At 39.1% G+C, this 20,283-nt stretch overlaps 1 protein-coding gene across 2 annotated transcripts; it reads right to left on the bottom strand.

Moving 5' to 3' along the window:
- Positions 1-3: 3 nt before the first annotated feature.
- Positions 4-7,532, bottom strand: cnga3a (cyclic nucleotide gated channel subunit alpha 3a). 2 transcript variants are annotated; one of them, XM_063467792.1, is made up of 9 exons: positions 7,286-7,532; positions 5,727-5,852; positions 5,511-5,600; positions 3,997-4,170; positions 2,976-3,035; positions 2,317-2,529; positions 2,097-2,198; positions 1,917-2,023; positions 4-1,815 (listed from the first exon to the last, which is right to left on the bottom strand). In XM_063467792.1, the coding sequence occupies exons 2-9, from the start codon at positions 5,819-5,821 to the stop codon at positions 419-421; spliced, it is 2,238 nt and encodes a 745-aa protein (XP_063323862.1). In that variant the 5' UTR covers positions 5,822-5,852; positions 7,286-7,532; the 3' UTR covers positions 4-418. The 2 variants fall into 2 exon arrangements, with proteins under 2 accessions (XP_063323862.1, XP_063323863.1); XM_063467793.1 differs by having other exon boundaries at positions 3,997-4,125; positions 7,286-7,531.
- Between the last annotated feature and the right edge of the window lie 12,751 nt (positions 7,533-20,283).

The raw sequence follows: 20,283 nt of genomic DNA, 5'->3' as shown, positions 1-20,283 counted from the left end.
AAGTGAATGTTATATGAACACTTTAATGTTTATTCACATATTAGATTTACAGCCGATAGCCGACAGTAACTTATCAACAGCACTGACATTTCACTTTGTACATTTTTAAGCAGTGTAAAATGGATGTGTCAGCTGCATTTTTACTTCACAAATAGATCAATATGGAAGAAAAAGATTTTCTGGGAAAAATCATTCTACTATTATGAAAATCTTTTTTTTTTCCAACACGCTTAGTAGTTTTATATATGAAAAATATGAAATTGGCTGTCAGTCGTAGCATACACACAGAAATATACATTTGCTGTACACAGTTTGACACATTATACTGATAATAAACATGCTGTATAAATGGATATGAATGTGGGCCTTTAAAAAGTGACACTCCCTCGTGCTGTAAAGTTCTTGAGTGTCTCTTGCGTTACTGGACCTTTTTGTCTTTGTCGGCCACCACCTCAGACAGATCCTCTGGTTTTATGGATTTCACTTTGTCCTCCATCGCTGAGACTCTTTGCTTCATTTTTGTCGAGTTGGACGTGAACTCCGCCATCAGCTGGGCGAACTTGGTCTGCATGGTGTCCAGATTGCTCTGCAGTTTAACGATCTTCTCCTCTATGTCCTTGGGGTCGGCGCCGGCATTGGCGACCGCCTCGTCGATCAGGTTGTCCTTCATCAGGATGGCTTTCCCCTTCTCTTCTAGAGCCTTCTTGGCGTCTGGATACTCGGTGAGGGCTTCCATCAAGTCGTCCTTGGAAAGGGCAAAGAGGTCAGAGTAACCCACGCTTCTGATGTTGGCCGTTCTTCTATTGCCCGCTTTACTGCCCTTGATACCCAAGATGCTGATTTCACCAAAGTACGCGCCATCGCTCAGCACTACAAACTGAGTCACTCCATCGTCAGCCACCACCGCTAGCTTCCCTTCCTTGATGATGTACATCTCCCTGCCAATATCCCCTTTCTTACAGATGTAATCTCCAGGGCTAAACACTTGTGGCTGCAGCTTGAGCACCAGTTCAATCAACAAACCGGCTTCGCAGTCCTGAAAAATCCGCACTTTCTTCAGCGTATCCAAATGGACATTGATGGCAATCTCAGCCTTTAGCTTGTCCGGGAGAGTTTTTAAAACTTCCTTTTCATCGCAGGTTTTCTTCTCAGTCCACAGGTAGTCGAACCACTTGATAACCCTGGCCTCCAGGTCTTTGGTGACCTTTCTAAACTGCATGTACTGCTTTATGGAGTCAATCTTCGCCTGGAACTCAGCGCGAGAGGCGTTCATGTTGGAGATCATAGCGCCAACGTTACCGACAATACTAGCAAAAATCAGCACACCAGTGAGGAAGTCGGCAATAACAAAGAGGTATTCAACATCCCTGACAGGTGCGGGGGTCTCTCCAATAGTGGTGAGGGTCAGCGTGGACCAGTATAGGGAGTAGATGTACTTTCTTGCCAAGCGGCCATGCTCTGGGTGGCTGATATTGGGGTAAACCCAAGTGTCCGACCCAAATCCGATGGTTTTTGAAATGGCAAAGAATAAACAAGCGTTCCAATGGATGATAATAAGAATGTAAAGCACAAGATTGCTGATACGGAACATGTTTGGAAAGCTGGTTCTGGTTTCAGTCCTCTCGAAAAACTCAAAAAGCCTTGGCAGTTTGCAAAGGCGGTTTAATCTGAATTCCGGGTTGTGGATTCCATATTTCAGAAACAGCAGATCAGTGGGTATCATTGCAATCATGTCGTATTTGAATTGAGAAGTTGTTCTGTATTTATCTCTCAGTTTTTTGGAATCTTTTACCAGCAGGCCTTGTTCCAGGTAACCTGAGGGACAAACACCAAATTAGAAGCCAGATCTTGTGCTACAGTACAGCCTAATTGGTGTACAAAAACATCATTTCTGTAAATGCCGTCAGGAATCTGACCTGTTCTTGATCTGACAAATGTGTCTGCGTAGTAGATGATGTCTGTGGTGTAGTCCAGGATTAGCCATAAATGTATATACGACTCCTGGAGTTCATTAAAGCAGGCCCTAAAATACAAGGAGAACAAATAAGTCAATGCTCCTTTAAGTGAATAATTATTCATATGTGAAGGATGCCTACCTCGTTATGACCATCATTAGGTTATAAAACACGGGGCCTGCAATGATGGAGAGCCACCTGTAGTACTGATCTGCAGCGGGATCCATAATCCAGATTTCTTTCCTGAAACCAGCAAAGCATCAGAACATGTTTAATGTTGCACAGAGATGAAAGTGACAGATGTGGTTTCTGTAGTTAAATTTACCAGCTGCCGCAGACTCTGAATTTAACGGGTACTTACGGTGGCTCTTCTTTCTTTTTATCATCTTTCTTATCATCCTTCTTCTCGTCTTTTTTCTCATCCTTCTTCTCGTCTTTTTTCTCATCCTTCTTCTCATCTTTTTTCTCATCTTTCTTTTCCTCTTCCTTCTTGTCCCCATCCTTCTTCTCTTCATCTTTTTTCTCCTCCTTTTTCTCATCTTTTTTAATCTCCTCTTTTTTGTCCTCTTTTTTGCTATGGATTACAAGTTTAGTGTTTTTATAGTGGTGAAAAAGGACGGAGGTGTCTATGAAGGACTGCTAGAAGACTAGGAAACTACCTTGAAAGGAGTCTACAGAGACAATTCATTTGGATTCATGGTGCAGGTCATACGTTTGTCCAGCAGATGGCATCATACTACAGGTAGTCCCTGTTATTTTAAGCACACTTTATGACTTTACAGTTCCTTATCTGAACTTCCCCAAAGTTGGATCAGAATAATCCACATCATGACTTCCAACAAAGCCCCTGAGGTGGGTAAAGGGGTGGGAGGCAAAGCATCGAGAAGCGGAGGATGTGAAGACATGGTTCAAGGAGTTTGGTGCTAACATAGCTATGCTACGTGCCGTTGTAGCTACAACAAATATCGATAATGTCCACTTCTAAAGGAAACTCTTTTCTATTTTCTGACACACACTTACTCGTCTGTGTTGTTGCAGTTATTCATGTTGTAAGTAGCCAGCGGCCACTTACTGGCAAGGCTTTTGGAGAGAAAGACAATTTTTTTTTCTTTTTACTTTTTTTTGCATGAGGCTTCTCATTCATCATATAAATGTGATATTTTTATGGCAAAACCCCTCTTTTCTTTTAGGTTACACACATTCCTATTGGTTGGGAGGGTGTTCAAAAGAATTTGTTTATGATCTATCTGCACCCTGATCTTTGAATGGGGTAAACGGGAATGGGGAGCTAGCTTTTGGCTATTAGCTCCCCCACTGTTGGCTGTGACATTAATTTTCTTGTTTAAGATATTAAAGCGCTTCTTTATCCATTCATAAAATAATAAAAGCTAAATTATAATGTAAATAGTTTGAAATGAGATGCGTGCTTGGGCTCAGGAACACATCTGAAAGCACATCTTTCAATAAACAAATTGCTGTTTTCGTGCCAAGTACAAAAAAAGATTTTTTTCTATAAAGAAAAAAGAACATCCATTTAGAAACTCTGGCCTTCTTTGGGCCTATAAAACTGTTCAGTGATCTAATCAATACAAATTTTAAATTCTTTTTTGGACATTGCAAGACCATGGGCTCAACCTCGATAGGCAGCGGGTCGAGCAACATGCTTTCAGTTTTCAGGTAAAGTTTTGCACATTCTGCAGGAATCCTGAACCACATTGTGGACGTTATTACAGCAACATGGCTCTCCAAGCAAAGAGTCTGGGTGCTAAACGACTAAACATTAGCCACAATATGAAACAAAAAATCCTATTAAGCAAGAATGGGCAGACATCTCACAGTGGTAAACACCATGGTGTCTTAATTTTTTTTCATATTCACTGCATCATCATTTCTATATTCCACACACTTTTACTTTTTTGGAAACAGGGCCCTGAGTAAAGTGTCCTGTTTTGGTCAGTTTTGTGTTAAATCATAACTGCTGTGGCTCGAGAAAATTCTTAGATTAAACTGACCAAAGCAGCTCTCATCACACCACGCTTACTTTCTCTTACGGACTGCGTCGTGATGCCCCGCAGACTGAGCACTGCTGTGTAGACTGGACGTGTCTTTGAGCTCTGGGCCTCTGAAGCGCTCAAGGAACGAGTCGTGTCTCTCTTGTTCAGGCTTCACTCTGTGAGACGCCCAGTTCCGCAGCATGAAGAAGAAGTAAGACAGTCTAGAGAGTCAGCGGGAGGTAAAAGCAGCACAAAGTGACACCAGTCTAGGCTAGAAACCATCAACAGTCATGTCAAAGGTAAATACCCACAGTGGAAGAAACATTCAGATCCTTTACTTGGAGGCTATCCGTAAAATAAAGCATCTACCATTAGACACTTGGTTTGTCTGTCAGTGGTTCTCACTCATCCAGGTCATGGTTGTCTAAAGTGCTTGAGTAAAAGGCAGCCAGAGTTCTTTTTAGTTCCTGAAGATCTTTCATCTTCCCCAGGACTCAAAACTGACTGGGAGTCCTGGGTATTTAACCTCCTGCTGGGTCTTCAACTTAGAGGGGAAGCCAACACATCAGATATGTCACAGAGAAGACAGCTGGCTTGAGAGAGGAGTAAAGGAGGCCACCTACATCCAGCTGCCATAGCTGGCCAGAGGTGGTGGTCTATAATACCAACTATCAGCTACTTCAAACTTAGTCCTGAGGTCCCCTTCCAGGTGCTCAAACCACCATTCACACCTTCACCTCTGCGACTCTAACAACTCACGTGATGGTAGAGTGGAGCAACGTCTGAAGAAGCCCCTCAGACTGAGAGGTGAATTGGAAAGAACTCAGTTTCCTTCGCCTCAAGCACTTCAGACTTCTCAAACTGTGGTTCATGCTCTTTCAGTGTCAGATGATGAATTTCAGTAATTAAGTGAACTTTTATGTTTAGTTTCAGTTAGTTTTCAAATCTAAGTTTGGTCTTGTCATATTTTTTTTGAATGAAAATGTTTAGTTTTCATATGTTTCAGTGCCAGTTTTATGTTTTTAATTATTCTAATATAATCTCGTCAGTAAATATAAGTTATTGTACAAACCAAAATCAGCTGTTTCTGAGGAGCGTCATTTGAGAAGTCTTTCTTGGAATAACCCTTTACGCTAGTGTCTTTAACCTGGTGAAGTCATTATATCCAAAATATATCAACTTTGCATTAACATTAAATTTTTATTTATTTTTTTAGTTATTTATGTTTTTTTAATTTCTGGCTAATTTCAAAGTCATAACTCAGGAACAGAAGAAAAAATGTTGACATTTGGTCAGATACCGAATTGGAGACGGCAATAATTGGTGCCCAAACATGAAGCTATTCATTTGTGTGGGCAGATGTGCCTATAAATGAAAAGACAGACTGGCTGGTGCATGTGTATGTTTGAGGCAGTACTTCTAACTTATAACCACCTGATAACCATTGGTTTGCTCATCAGCAGTATATTGCATTTCAGAATAGCTTAGGAGAAACTTCAGAATTGTTTCTTTCCACCTTTGGTAAATACCAGCTAATTTAAGCACTGCAGCCGGCATTTACCTGGCCATTGCCCCGGCACCTGTAAATGAGTCTCTGTGGGACTCTGAGCGCAGTGCTCTGTCACAGTTGTCCCCACAAAGAGAGTGAACTCTGGAAGACAGCAGGAGGGGAATGATTATATTGACAAGACCTCATAAAACAAGTCAAGATGTCTCATTTCAGTCAGTTAAGGATCCAAAAGTCCCCCAAAAATCACCAGCAATGCTAACATCAGACCTGCTCTCCCCATTTTCAATAACGCCGAGCTCATCGTCATTGGCGGACAGCCGCCTTCTCGCTGAAAAGGAGTTTTCACTGCAGACTTTCGCCATCTTCTCCTGCCTGGCTCTGCGGGCCTGGACACTGGAACACAGACAAATCAGTGAAATGTGATGGGGCTCATACGGGCCTGAAATCAAAGATCAACAAAACAGTGACTCATGTGTTAATGTGTTTACCGAACGCCACTCTTCACTGTCTGTCTGAGAGTGGCACCTAAAAATACATCCCGATAATGCCCTTAAACACTAAACAGGATCAGTGCGCTCTCTCTGTGAACCATCAGCTTGCTTTTAAAATAACTAAGCTATGGCTTACAGGGGCGCTGCAAATGTTCAGTGGTGTGCAGCACGTTAAAGATTTGAACAAGAAGTAGACTACAACTGCAGGAGTCTGTAGAAAGCTCTCCAGGATGTTTTGGAATGAATTAGAGAAAAAAACTCTTATTTTTATGTTTTTATGACCTCTTTAAAAAGTTATAACCAAAAAAAAAAAAGAGGGAAACAGGTGTGAGATTAAATCCTTTTTTGGTTTAAATTATTTTGTTGTTATGTATGTTTCTCTGTGTTTATTTTTATTTTTTAGTGGTGATGATGGTCAATACTGACTCACTGATCTCTGGGGAACAGCAATGTTTGTAACACGTGCACTCATGTAGATTAGTGCTAATACCAGAGAGTTAAGCAGTCCCCACTTAAATTAAATGACACTGACAATCGCCAAGAAGCCGAGAGCTCCAAGGGTGACGAAAGGTAAAAGCAGCAGGCCGTCTGTGAGTGTGAGTTACATCATATTCTGACACTGTGTGTGGACACTGAGGGTCAGAAATCACGTAATGTGTTTTAGGGGAAGAGTTTTAATCTGCATTGTCTTGCTTCCTTGGTTTCTACTGGGAGTCACCACACAGAAAAGTGTTATATATCAGGAAATTAAATATAAATTAACTAATAAAAATACACCAAATGCAAATAAACTAAACAAAAATAAAAACATAAAAAATACACAAAAATACAAATGCTTGCAAAGTTCTGGAAGGCTATAAAGGATATAAACATCACTTATAGCTTGAAATTTCCACACTAAAATCCACACTAACCTGCCTGTACCCTCATAAATGTACACAGTCTGACTGAGGTGAAGGAGCTCATTTAAATCAAAACTAAAGCCGCATACTGATGGGTTGTTTTTTCTATCCCTGCAAAATGGATTGCTCTGCAAGGGTCAAAACAATCTCACGTGTTTGTTTTCATTAAAATATCCCATGCCTTAAGATGCACATGTCTTTATCTTTTACCAAAACCTTTATTAGAACCAAACATAAACCTTTGAAGTTGATTATTTGAGGGTTACAAGTTACACACAAGACAAGATTTAACGGGAAAATTCACTTTGAATTCACTATATCTATTATAATGCCCTGGAATGCTATGCACAATTGAAATATTTAATGCATTTTTTTAATATTTAAACTGGATCTAAAGGTCAAATTTTTGGAGATAGAAGAAGGAAAAAGTCACCTGTCTGACGCCTTTTCACGCAGATTTTTGCGAGGCAGCAATTCTCATACGATTCCTCCGATATAATCCCATCTTCCCACACAGAAAGATAACTTCTTTCTTTCTTCTTTTAATCCACAGAAATATTTCCAGACGCTCTGACCCGTGAAAAAGTCGCTAAAAATACCGATACCGGCCGTCCATAATTGACCCCTGAGGTTCTGCTGCCCGAAGTCGGCGCACACTGAGCGGGCAGGTCTGAGATGAGAGGAGAGGGGAGGAGTCCCGTGCATCCTCCAGCTGCCATCACTGCTCACGGCAAACACAGTGCTCATGGGCCAGGCAGTGCTCGTAAAAATAGCTGCCAACGTTTTATTGTTTCTATTAAAAGCTTGCTGCAAAATCGTCTGAATTAAAAGTTCGAATTCACAGTAGAAAATTCTCTGTTACTGGTGTGACATATATGTCATCAGTGTGTATTCACTGCTGAAGGTTTGCCCTTGCAGTTTACTGAGCTCAAACATATGGCAAAGGGCCGCACACAAAACTGATGAACAAATGATCATGATGGTCATGATAAGAAAAAAACACACTGACAAACTGAAACTGGGAGGTCTCCTACTTTAAAGTCTCTTTTGTTTTTAACCCATCCACCCAGACCTCCTCCTCATGGCATTTTTGTGCTTCACAAATTCCATCACGTTACTTTTCGATGTTGCGATAAAACAGGAATCATTGTATGTGGAGGCATGCATGTCAGGGAAAAAAGCTTATTTCTGTTTTGTAACTTCTTCGTCATTTTAGGAGTCGGGAAGGAAGGTTATATGCATTCAGTGTCACATTTCAAATTTCAAAGAACGAACATGGCGAAGGTGAAAACATTCAGATCGAGGCTTGGTAAACTTCACTCAGGAATAGGTGACATCACAGTAGCTACAATTATCTTTTAAACTATCTATGGCATACATGTAACCAGTGGTGTGAACCACAGACAAAAATGGACTCATGTGCTCAGGTAGCATACAGTTACAGGAATCTAGATGACAGAGAATTAAAGTGAATACTGCTTTTTGCGATGTTTGTCAAATGTAAGAAACAACTGGGTGATCTTAGAGATGATTGAAAATTCCAATAAAATAATAACAAGATTCATCACAGATAATTAGATGTTACTGGCGATGGGCTTCATGTGATGACTCCATGGTGACATTATCACAGGGTCCTAGGGGAAGGCTGAGATGGAGGAAATTTAAAGTAATATTAGTGAAGCAATCGCTGAGGGAGGAGATGCTACTGAAGGTTTAGCTAAATATTACAGCTGTGAATGCGTACAGAAAAACAGAAGTGGTCCAAGGTCAGAGCCTTGAGGGATCCCCAATGAGAGGAGCAGATATGACTTTCATATGTGAATACAGAAATGAACAGGGAGTCTGTCACCTGATGAACAATAATGTGGGTGATCAAAGAGAGAAGCATCATTATGCTCACTCTTCCACATAACCCCGCCTCCACTCATACATCACCTGCACACATAAGGTTAAAAGATAAATCCCTTGGCAATATACGGAGCTTCAGTTCTAATCCCAGATTAGACTTGAGCACCTATTTCAGCCAGCTAATGCTCCCTTGGGGCAGGGGAACATTTTATCTTCTATGGGAATAATTTAGAGATAAAAATGTAATATGACTTTTTTTTAAAAAAACTGACATATGTTTGTGTATTTTAACCAACACGTGACATATGCAGCGAAACTGTATGCGAGTTTAACTTTTAGTATTTTATTTTTCTGTATTTCAGCTGAGAGAACTATCGGTGTATTGTGTGCTATTTGTGTCTCATCAAAAGCATTTGTGAACTGCCAACACATTTTCAGCCTCTAAAATTATTATTTTTAAATTATAATTCATATTATTATAATTATTTTTGAAGACTATTTTTAATCATCACATTTAGCTTGATTGAATTTGAGATCTTTTCGATTTTAAAGCTGTTTTATTTTTAACTTAAATATAATTTAACTGTTAAATAATATTTTCATTTGGACAGCAGAGATGAAAAACTTGTGGATTTTGCTGTGTTTCGTCTGCCAGAAGAAACACAGGGATTTAGCTATGTAATAGACTTTGGGATTGTCCTTAGAGTGGCTTTAGGGCAATCCAGATACACAGAAAAGGTGATTATAGTGTACACAGAGGGTTTGGCCAGTGGGATCATTACTTTCACTAAGTCTCACAGATGACAGACCAAACATAAAGTTAGTTTTTGTTTGATTCCAGTTCAGTGTTGTGATGAACCGGTCGAGCAGTGACTCTCTCGGTCCGCACGCCTCATTAGGTTTAGTGTCCAGGTGCACCGGGATCTGTGAAAAGCGTCTTTAGTTCTCTGCCAGGAGGCACATGGTAATTACTGCATGCTAAACCCTGTCAGAGTGCAATTGTCTCTAACATGTCGGCTTGACTGTGCATTTCCAAGTCAATCAGACAGGCATCAAATTCATTTACAGCCCTCAGCAAGTCATCGACGAGATGAATATAAACTGAGGTGAACAGTCTCTAATCAGACCTGATTACCAGCTGGCAGCACATTCGCTCTGAGCTAAACAAGAAGAGGGGAACAGTCCCAAATAAAGAGGATCAGATGACCCGTGGAGAGTGGTGCAGCCAAACTGCTGGTATACAGCAGCCTTTGTTAGGCTGACCTAAAGCCTGACCAGGACCATCAGCTTCCATCAACATCTTCATGTCCCAGATTGGTTCATTTCACCTGATTTTAAGTGCTTCTCATTATAAAAACATGAAAATCAGCAAAGAAACTGGTCAGTCCTCTGACCATTTTCAATGGAAGGTCTTTTATTTGCAAACCCATTTAAACAATGACCTAAGCAAACATAAAAAGGGACCAAACTCAAGGAATGAACAAATGTTGTTTTTAAGCATTACATCTAATTTTGCAAATAACCCATTTTAAATGGTATCTTCTGGCACTTTGTTACTAGCAGCATGTCCTTATCCATTTTAAACCACATGAAGCCATTTTTGTGGCTTACACTGCCATTAGTTATTTTACTATGTTTTGAATTATCGTCACATTACTTTAGTTTTTTTAACTAATACAGTTGCATACGCTCCAGGCCTGAGAGGGTGTGTGCAGCATCCTCAGGCTGCTACAGATGGGAGCTTCCTGCTTTTCTTTATGAAAAGATACAGTAAAGCCTGAGCTAATATCTAACTCCATATCAAGGTTCATTTGTTCTCCTGAAACAGCTCCATGGATGCATTTGTTTTTAATTCACATGTACCTTGTACTTGTTAAGTTACTCTCCATTCTTTCCATTTACCAGCTGCCATTTGGCAGCCCAGCACAGCACAGCCCAGACCTTTTTCTCATGGTTTTCTTATCTGTTGTCCACATTAAATACACTATGAATAAAGCTCAGCACATACTAATTGAAAATACGTGAGTTTAAATGTGACTGTTGATCTGCAGAAGATGCCGAGCACCAACAAAGCTGTGCACCAGGCACATGGCCAAAACATGCTCCTAATCAGAGAGCAGTTGAATAATACCAGGAGACAGTGGGAGAGAGTGAAAATGACCAAAGACCACTGCAGAATTAAACTAAAAACCCTCTGACTGGATTTTCATTTTGCTTGCTTCACTCATTATTCACTTGTTTGAATGAACAGTATCACTGAAGAATGAAGCTGAGGACCATTAGCCTGAGCTCGGGGCCTGCAACAGGATAACAAGATTAAGCTAATATAAAGAAACCGAAGGACAGCAGCCCCCTGAGGCTATTCTTGAGCTGAATGGTGCTTTGAGTTCAAATTTTCATGTTAAACATGCTGATGTGTTTGGGTTTATTGCCATATAAAACCATCATATATACTGAGCAAATTACGATACAGCTGGAGATTATGAGAGTTTCTTTATCTATTTGGTTAAATGTTGAACAAATCTGACCAAAAGATGGCAGCAAGCTAAAAACTGTGGATCAGATTGATATTTTCATCTTCAGTCTACACCATAGATCCCCACACCAAAACCAGACATCCACCACTGCCGCTGTATGGTTTGCTGAGTCCCACTGTTTCCACCAGTGCTTCTCCAGCTACTTCTAATTCCCCTGTTTTTTTTTTAACCTACTGGAAGAGAATGGATGAGTTGGTGGTAAAATGGTGCAGAGATGTCACCGCCAAAACAGCAGCACAAGTATAACTGCTAGCATCTGCAATGTCCACTTACTCGGGTGTTAAATTAGACACAAAAGCACAAATTAAGACTCATAGAATAGAGAGAGAGACTTTTTTGAACAAAAGTTGTTAACCATGATCACCATTTCAATTTAGCATATTATCACGCTAGCATTTGCTAATTTAAAAAAGCACAGTCGCAGGAAATTAATGCTCTGCATACACACACACATATATATCTTATCAAACTACTGGGTATATTTTAAGCTTATTATGGCACAAGCGTAAACTTCAGAAAGAAACCAAAAGACAGAGAAACATTTTGTGGGATTACAAGGTTTTTCTAAGATTTAGACGAAATAAAATCCGCCTTCCTTTGATTCGTCACCCATCTGCACACAATAAGCAGGGCCTCAGATGTGTCACGGCAGCCGATATCAGCTCAAGTGTCCGTGGCGCTGCCGTGGGTCCTCTTGTTCTGATTAGCTGCAGCCTGTTCATCAGTTGCTGGAGATGAGTACTTTCACTCGTCTGTATTTCATACCAAACAGAGGAGATGATTTATCCTCCTCCAAGCACTTAGCCTACACGGAGTTTCTATGACAACCTGAAGGAAACATGTGTGGGCCTTTAAGGGCTGCATTAATAAGTACCGCTGCACATTGCTGTGGAAATGCACATTAACAGAATTCAGAGGCAGCACAGAGACCTTCCTGACCCTCTGACCTTCTCTCAGGAGACTTTCAGTTGTAAATAGTAATTCTAAGAGGTAATACAAAAGAAAAATAGTATGGAGAGGGCATTATGCCTTTACAGTTTCTAAAATGTGCTGATCCTCTTTGAAGCTCTCTGATTGCCAAATCACACCAACAGTCAACTCAAGGTGCTTTATATTGTAAAGGAAAGACCCTCAAAGAAGCCCAGAAGAGAAACCACTTGGTGACAATGAGAAGGAAAAACTCTCTTTTAACAGAAAGAAGCCTCCAGCAGAATCAGGCTCAGGGAGGGACAGAAATCTCCTACAACCAGTTGGAAAACAGGACAAAAGACACAATGTGAAAGAAAGCCTGAAATTAATAATAACTAACATTCTAAATAAGTAGTAGTAATAATAATAAAAAGAAGAAAAAGAAGAAGAAGAAACTTAAGAACAGGAATCAGCAACATCAATGTGGTTCTCTGGGAGTTTGCTTCTGACACTTGCTGGCACCAGTGAATCGAGACCCCAGCTGGAAAGCAGCCATTAAGTGCTGGTGATAGGTTAAAGATGCTTGTTTTATAATCAACTCATAATCAGTTATTTTACCTGTGCCCTAATCAGCTGCTGTTTATTCAGTTTGCACTCACAATCAGTGGACCACACAAGTGTTTGTGTACGTGTTTCACATCAAAATCACAAGAGAATTTCATTCGTTGAGCTGCTTGACAACACTGATTTCACAGCGAATGAAGACTTCAGTCTAAAAATCTAAAGAACATTTTGCAATCATGTCAACATGAACTAGAATGTCACAGGAATGAATGCATCCTGAACAGGAAGACTGGAGGGTGTTTGAGGGAAAGGGAAGGCACTTCATGATGTGGCTTTTGCTGTAAGTGCATGAGTGTACGTGCTGTAAAAATCAACAAGCGTCATCTCTGCTGCCCTACAGATAAACACATACAGGCTAATGCAGAAGTCTATACATAAAACATGTCTTTTTCTTCTCCAGCCTCCTCTTTCATCGTAGCAAAGTAATGTTTTATCTTCAAATACAAGTACGTACTCTTGAATTGGCCACTATGTTAGGTACACCTGTTCAACTGCTTTTTTAACCAAATTATCTAATCAACCAGTCACATGGCAACAACTCAGTGCGTTTAGGCATGTAGACACGATCAAGATGACCTGTTCAAAGTGAGCATCAGAATGGGGAAGAAAGGTGATTTAATATGGCATGGTTGTTGGTGTCAAAAGGGCTGGTCTGAGTGTTACAGAAACTGCTGATCTGCTGGGATTTTTCCACACAACCGTCTCTAGGTTTACAGAGACTGCTCCGAAAAGAGAAAATATCTGTGAGCAGCAGTTCTCTGGCAGAAAATACCTTTTTGATGCCAGATGTCAGAGGAGAATGGCCAGACTACTTCAAACTGTTGAGAAGGCAACAATAACTCAAATATAACTACTTCCAACCAGAGTCTGCAGAAGAGCATCTCTGAACACAACGCTTCAGCTACAGTTCACACAAACCCTGCCATGTATTCACAGTTGTAGTGGAGGTGTAGTGATGTGGGGGATATTAAGCACATTTAAACACTGCAGCATGCTGGACTATTGTTGCTGACCATGTCCATCCCTTAATTACAACAGTGTACCATGTTCTGATGGCTGCTTCCAGCAAGATAACAGACCGTGTCACAAAACTCATATATTATCAAACTGATATCTTAAACTAGTTTCTTGACAATAAGTTCACTGTGCTCAAATTTCCTCCACACGCATCAGATATCCAGCCAACAAAGCACCTTACTCTGCTAAGCTAGGCTAGTAAGATTTTAGAATTAAAACTTTATCTAGTGTTTGTAATTTTACACACAGTGGTTTAGGTTTATGTATGCAGTGTAAATACTGTGCAAAAAGCCACTAAACCTTAAAGAGGCTCAGAATGTCATTTGCCTTTAAAATGCAGTGCTAGTCTTTTTTGCATCTTATTTGAATCTGATTTATGCAGATTTAACCCAAAAGCGTTTACTCTTCCCTGGTCATCTCAGATTTTTATTTACAGTCTTTCTTTAGGGAAAATAAGGGTGATAAAATGATTTCAGGACCCTGTTTACTCTCATAGTGTGAGCAGCTCGTCGCCCTATGGGTATTACATGTCTGCCCTCTATTGGAGGCTTGTGAGATTACATGCACTCATTTGATGATTAGATTAGATAAGATTAGATAAAACTTTATTAATCGGTCAGGTGGGTTCCTCTGGGAAATTCAGTTTCCAGTAGCACAACACCAACAGAAGTTGCATGTTACGGAGTTGGAATACCAAATAAAGGGGAATGAGAGTGTGCGAATATAAGCATAAATGTAGCATATATACACATATATAAAAATATATATATATATAAATAGGAATACCAGTGAAATATACTCATTGATGAGATGTAGACAGCCAAGTCGTTTGTACATTTCAACTATTGTAAGTCTATTGCACAGTGATTATTGCACAGTCTATTGATTGTTGCACAGTCTATTGATTATTGCACAGTCTATTGATTATTGCACAGTCTATTGATTATTGCAGTCTGATGATGTTTGATGATGTCCTTTGATTTTAGTCACAGCAAGAAAAACACTTAATGTTGGCTCATTTTCAGGTAGGTGTGTCTCTCTCTTCCACATTATACTTGCCAGGTGTATTTATGGAAACGCCTGCAGTTACTGCACGTATGCAGTTCACATAATTTGGATAGTTTCCCTTTTCTGTTGCTTTCTAAAAATTCTAGTTGTGCATGTGAGGCACTGGGAGAGGATCTAAAAAATTAGCAGGTTTACTTAATGGAAACTACACTAGTTATTTCCAGTCTAGCTGTATTTAACATAATGCCACGTAAACTTTGCATAAGAAAGTTTTGATACATCAGAAATCTAAAACTTGGACTGCAAATAGCCCAAAACATTAACACATGCATAAGTACATGCAGCAATGCACGCATGACTTACGCTGTGAGTTGTGAGGCATTGTTACAGTCAGAACAAAGCGAAGGAAATATGAGTTACTTGCCAATAAATCTTCCAAACATTTACAGTGTTGCTTCAGATTTTCCGATAGCAGGTCCTGCAGGTTTCTCTGAGCTAAACATTCAAAGCATCAAGATAGCACAGACCCAAACAAAGTCACGCCATTTTTGTGTCACGCTAAATATCTAAGGCACTCCAACAAGGCAGATGTGACCAATCAGATCTAAAATGAACAGATTTTTCTTTAGGATATGCTTCACAGAAACCTGAAGGTACACATTCCTGCATATATGAAAAGGCGTTGCCTTATGAAACACAGCATTTCAATATTGGAGCTCTATAGAAGGAAGTTGTGGCAGTGTTTTTCCCCATGTGTCAGCCCTGCTGCAAAGAATACCTCCAGAAGAGTTTCATCTGTCAAATCATGGCCACTAACAAGAACGTAACTGAATCAGCACAGCCAAAATTAATGCTCTAACTCTATGAAATTAAACCACCTAGAAGCTGAAATGATTAAATAATAAATTACCTAGTAGTTCATACTTTTATGAGAAATAATCCTCGAAAAATCACTAATACCAGCTTCTGTGCCTGAAAAAAAGGACGCTGAGCCACGATGTTTTGCATTTCCAAAAACTGGGCCTGTGTGTCTTGTATGTTTGTTGTAGAAGGAAATAAGCTGCTGCTATCCAGATTTTTTTTTTTATTTATTTATTTTTTTTTACTAAAAACAGATGGTTTATGCCTGGAAAACAGTAACAAGATCATGATCACTATATTTGGCACTGACTTCCAAAGTGACAGTTGTTACTTCTAAAACTATGTTTTGGTATCTTTTGCATGCATGCATGAATGTGTGTCCCCAGTCTGTCTTTAAACACGATAGCTTGAAACATTTTAAATGAATTCTGACTTTGTAGGAGTGCAGAGTAGGGTCATGTTAAAAATTCATTAACATTTGGCTTACATCCACCCAGGTCTTTAGGGTCTGACAAAACTTAGATGATTCTTACTTGTGTGATGAATATTGTCAACATTTAGAGTATCATGTCACATTTGACCTCTGACCTGTCTTTTAAGGTCAGTAGACTGGTATTAAGGTCAAAGTGATATTTAAAGCTATATAGAACTACTTAAAACTGTTTCTTACTGCCATGTTTGTACTGACAGCATTTAACAAGTTGATTCCGAAACATGTTCAATTTTTAAAGAAAGTATTGTGAAGAGAGAGCGAATGAGCTGCCTAGTTGGTTAGAAACATACTGTAGTATAACTTATATTATAAGCTCAAGCTTTTCATGTCTAGTTATTTATAAATCAGCACCTACTATCCATTACCTACTCCTACATAATGTTTGCATAGTCAAAGTTAATGTCAGTGTTGCTACCCTTATCTGACATTTACTGAACTACAAACTTGTGAAAGTATGTTTAAAAAGGCAGAAGAAAATGAAATTAATATACAAACTACAATACAGTTACCTTACAATTAAATATTGCCCAGAGACTGAGCTGCCTGGGACAGACGATCATGCTTTAAACGGGATGATGTATCTAAAACCTGGGTGATTCCATGACTCCATACAATTTTACCTCTGAATGTGCTAAAGACATGACATGGGCAAAGTTGCCTTAAAGCCCCTGAAGATCAAGGATAACAGTTTGAAACATCATGCACTCATAAAAAAATATTTATATATATTGTAAATGTGGCAGACTGTTGCATCATTCACTGGTTGGAGGTTTGCTTTTGTTTTGTTTTTTTAACTCGGTTGATGTTTTTGTTGCGATTTCATTATCTTTCCTGTAATGCTGACCTTTAGTTTTTGGTTTTTCATTTGTGTTATCTCTCTCAGGGTGATATTTCTCTGTCCTCTCTCTATCTGCAATGTATGAAAGCTGGAATATACAAGCCAAGGCAGAAGAAGGACTCAAATAAGCAGCAGTCTTTTGTTATTCAAATGTTGTTTCAGTTCTGTAAGATGAACCAACTTTCTGCACTTCTCTGTTTCAGTGTGATTAAAATAGGTGACATATTGTCACATTGCACTCTGCTGTGAATTTAATTGAAAGTGACCCTAAATATAAAAAATGTCATCAGCACTGTTAGATCTGAAATCAGAGATCACAGTTAAGCCATTAAAAATATTTTGTATTACAAATGTGCCAAATGACTCTTTACTGACATCACGTTAAAGGATTGCAGTGTAGGGATAAAAGGAATTTCCTGCAGAAGGCTAAATCAAGCTTAAGATGAGTTGGCAAGAAGTCCACGGTGTGCAATCTAGGAAATGAGAGAGGAGGTATCTGTTAGTGTTGCTCTCTATCCTTTGGTTGTTTTACTTTGAAGGTCAGACTTCTGTTGTGTCCTTTTTTAGTTTTACTTTTTTCCTCTCTTGAGTAATCAGTCTACTGTGGATATATAGTCCCGTGTTCCACCTTGGAATTTTTTTATGTATGTTTTGTTTTTATGTTTTTGTGGCTTCTTATTGTTTTGGATTGTGTTTTATCTCTTGGACTTTGCTGTTTTTGGATTTGATCATCAGATACTAAATTGCATCTTACCTTGGAATATTCTGTTTCAGGCATCTGACATTTGGATCAGCACACATCACATGGTGACACATATAGATGGTTATTTGTCAGTGACACAGCACTATTACCTCAATACAGATGTCAGCTGCTCTGTTTCACTAATAATGGAACTGATCTCATTTAGTGACTTGTAGTTCTAGTTCAGATATTACAGAAATGCCTGGAAAACATAGAGAAGTTCCTCTTTTATGTTTCACAAGCAAGTAAAACATCTAATTGCATCATAACTTATGATGTCTCAACATAATCATTGAGACATGCTTCTAGAACCTCACATTTATATTAAAAAATGAAAAAATTGTAGACACACTGTTGATTATTTTATTGATTTTTTTTTTTTTACCAGGTTTAAAAATATACAAAGACTGCTTGATAATAAATCAAATAAGCCTATACAAAGACTAACTAACTGAAAAAAATCTGTGTCACAGATTTGTGCTTGCATCATATCAATACTTGATGCTCCATATAGTGTAAATGAGTAATACAGTTTATCCCCTGGGTAAAATGACTAATGATAATAAGAAGCTTTGCAGCCAGCAGTAAATCACCAACCTTTGTTCTCGTTATCATACAAGTCCAATCTTTGTGTTATCTTACTATAAGTTTTGCAGATAGTCACTGTCCTGTAAAAGTTCGAGCTCTGCTTTTTTCAGTACAAGAGACTCTCTTATGTTTCGTTAGAACGACATCAGTGATGAAAGTCACACTTTACAGTTCAAGGAAACATTTGTTTACACCCATAGACAAGGCGTGAAGTGAAAGTAAACACTGATCCACAGACATCAGAGGGTTAAAGAGCACTAAGCAGAACAGGTTGTGTCAGCAGCAGCAGTCTTCAGGCTCCACGACCTCGTGTTATCTCCATTTTTACCTCTAAAAGATTCAGTGAACACCTGTCAGCACTCGTCTGGATTTATCTCTGTCAATCAGTAACCGCTGTACTCCATAGTTACATTTATCTGTAGGCAATGTTTTTCTATATAAGTAAATTTGGTGGAGCCAGTATTTGGAGGATGTTCACTGCTGCTTTTCTGCTTTAGTGAAAATGTTTGGACCAAAGGAAGATCACAGCACATGTATGAGCATAGTTCAGTGTGTACACACTGGTGTTGTTTGTTACATCGGTTGAGGTGTTTCGCTTTAAGCAAAAAATAGTAAAGCTCAGGAAGTACTTGCCTGAGAAATAATTCCTTGATGTAAATGGCAAAGAATTAGGGGAGATGTCATTTGTCTAAAACACTTGTCTGACACAAGTGACTTTGGTCTTTTGTAGCACTGAAAATAGCACTGAACTGTAGCACTGAAATAATAATTCTGCAATGGAGCATAAGCATGAGCTTAGGAACACATTTTATTACTGCACCCAAGTCAGAGATGCAAACTGGAACCATTTAATAGAGAAACCTCAGAAGCCAGAGTAACTAAGGTATTATTTTCCCCTTTATACATCACATTAAATTCTTGTTCCTCTTGCAGAGAGATCGTTTGCTGTGCATGCTGAAGGACTCCTGTTGAGGACAATCCTTGTCCACAGTCCATGTCTACATGCAAGAGCTGAAAAATTTTAGCACCCAGTTTTCTTTTTATAATTTAAATGATTACAGCACATAAACAGCAATTGAAAGTCTCTTTTTTCCAGTAAACTTTATTTCAAGTGGTTAAGAAAGAGCAAAGGAAAACCTCAGAATCATACGCTTTTAACAAAGAGGACAAAAATCCAGGAGAATGACGGAAAGTCGACTTAAACACACACAGCACTTGTACAGATTCAAGTCCTGACAGCTTTTACTATTATTACTATTTTCATTTCCTTTGTAAACACAAGAATAATTGGATTTTTATTTACATTTACAAAAAAAGTTGAAAGACTATATGCAGCAGTCTCATTCCCAACTATAGTCCATCCATCCTTTCCCACTTATCTGGGTCTGGGTCCAAGCAGACACTGAGGGATTCTCAAGCAGCTGACAGCATGTTCTGGAGGAGCATTGTCTTTGCTTTGAGCACTTCTGTCTCACCCTGTATATAAAGACCAAAATTCAAAACACTTTTATATTAGAAATATATATTCTGCACAAACAAGATGTAAAATATGACCAAAGTGAGAAGAATGAGAGATGTGGTGGAGTTTAAGTCAGCATTGGTCCTGTCTTTGTGGAGTTTGCATGTTCTCCCTGTCCAAAGACACGCATGTTATGTTCTGATTGAGGCAGTTAAAGTGACTAACCTTACTACTATGAATGAATGAATGAATGAATGAATGAAGTTTTAAAGTATATATTCCAAAATTGACTGATTCTGTTATCAAATATTCCTCGTTTTTTAATTTAAGTGTAGTTAGTTTTATAAGTTTACGGTGTCATTCTGTTCTAACGTTTAATTTGTGCTGTCTGAAGGGTCTCCGCTGGGCTTTGATCCCGGTGATAAGGTTGTTTAATGACCGCTTGCTGTCCGTGGCAGCCGGTGACGCGTCACATGGAGCGGAAGAGGAAGCGGGAGCAGAGAGAGG

This window comes from Pelmatolapia mariae, linkage group LG23 (assembly GCF_036321145.2).
Source record: "Pelmatolapia mariae isolate MD_Pm_ZW linkage group LG23, Pm_UMD_F_2, whole genome shotgun sequence".
In the NCBI taxonomy this organism is placed as follows: domain Eukaryota; kingdom Metazoa; phylum Chordata; class Actinopteri; order Cichliformes; family Cichlidae; genus Pelmatolapia; species Pelmatolapia mariae.
The sequence above is the reverse complement of the archived record's forward strand: the minus strand, read 5'-3'. Positions and strand labels throughout refer to the sequence as shown.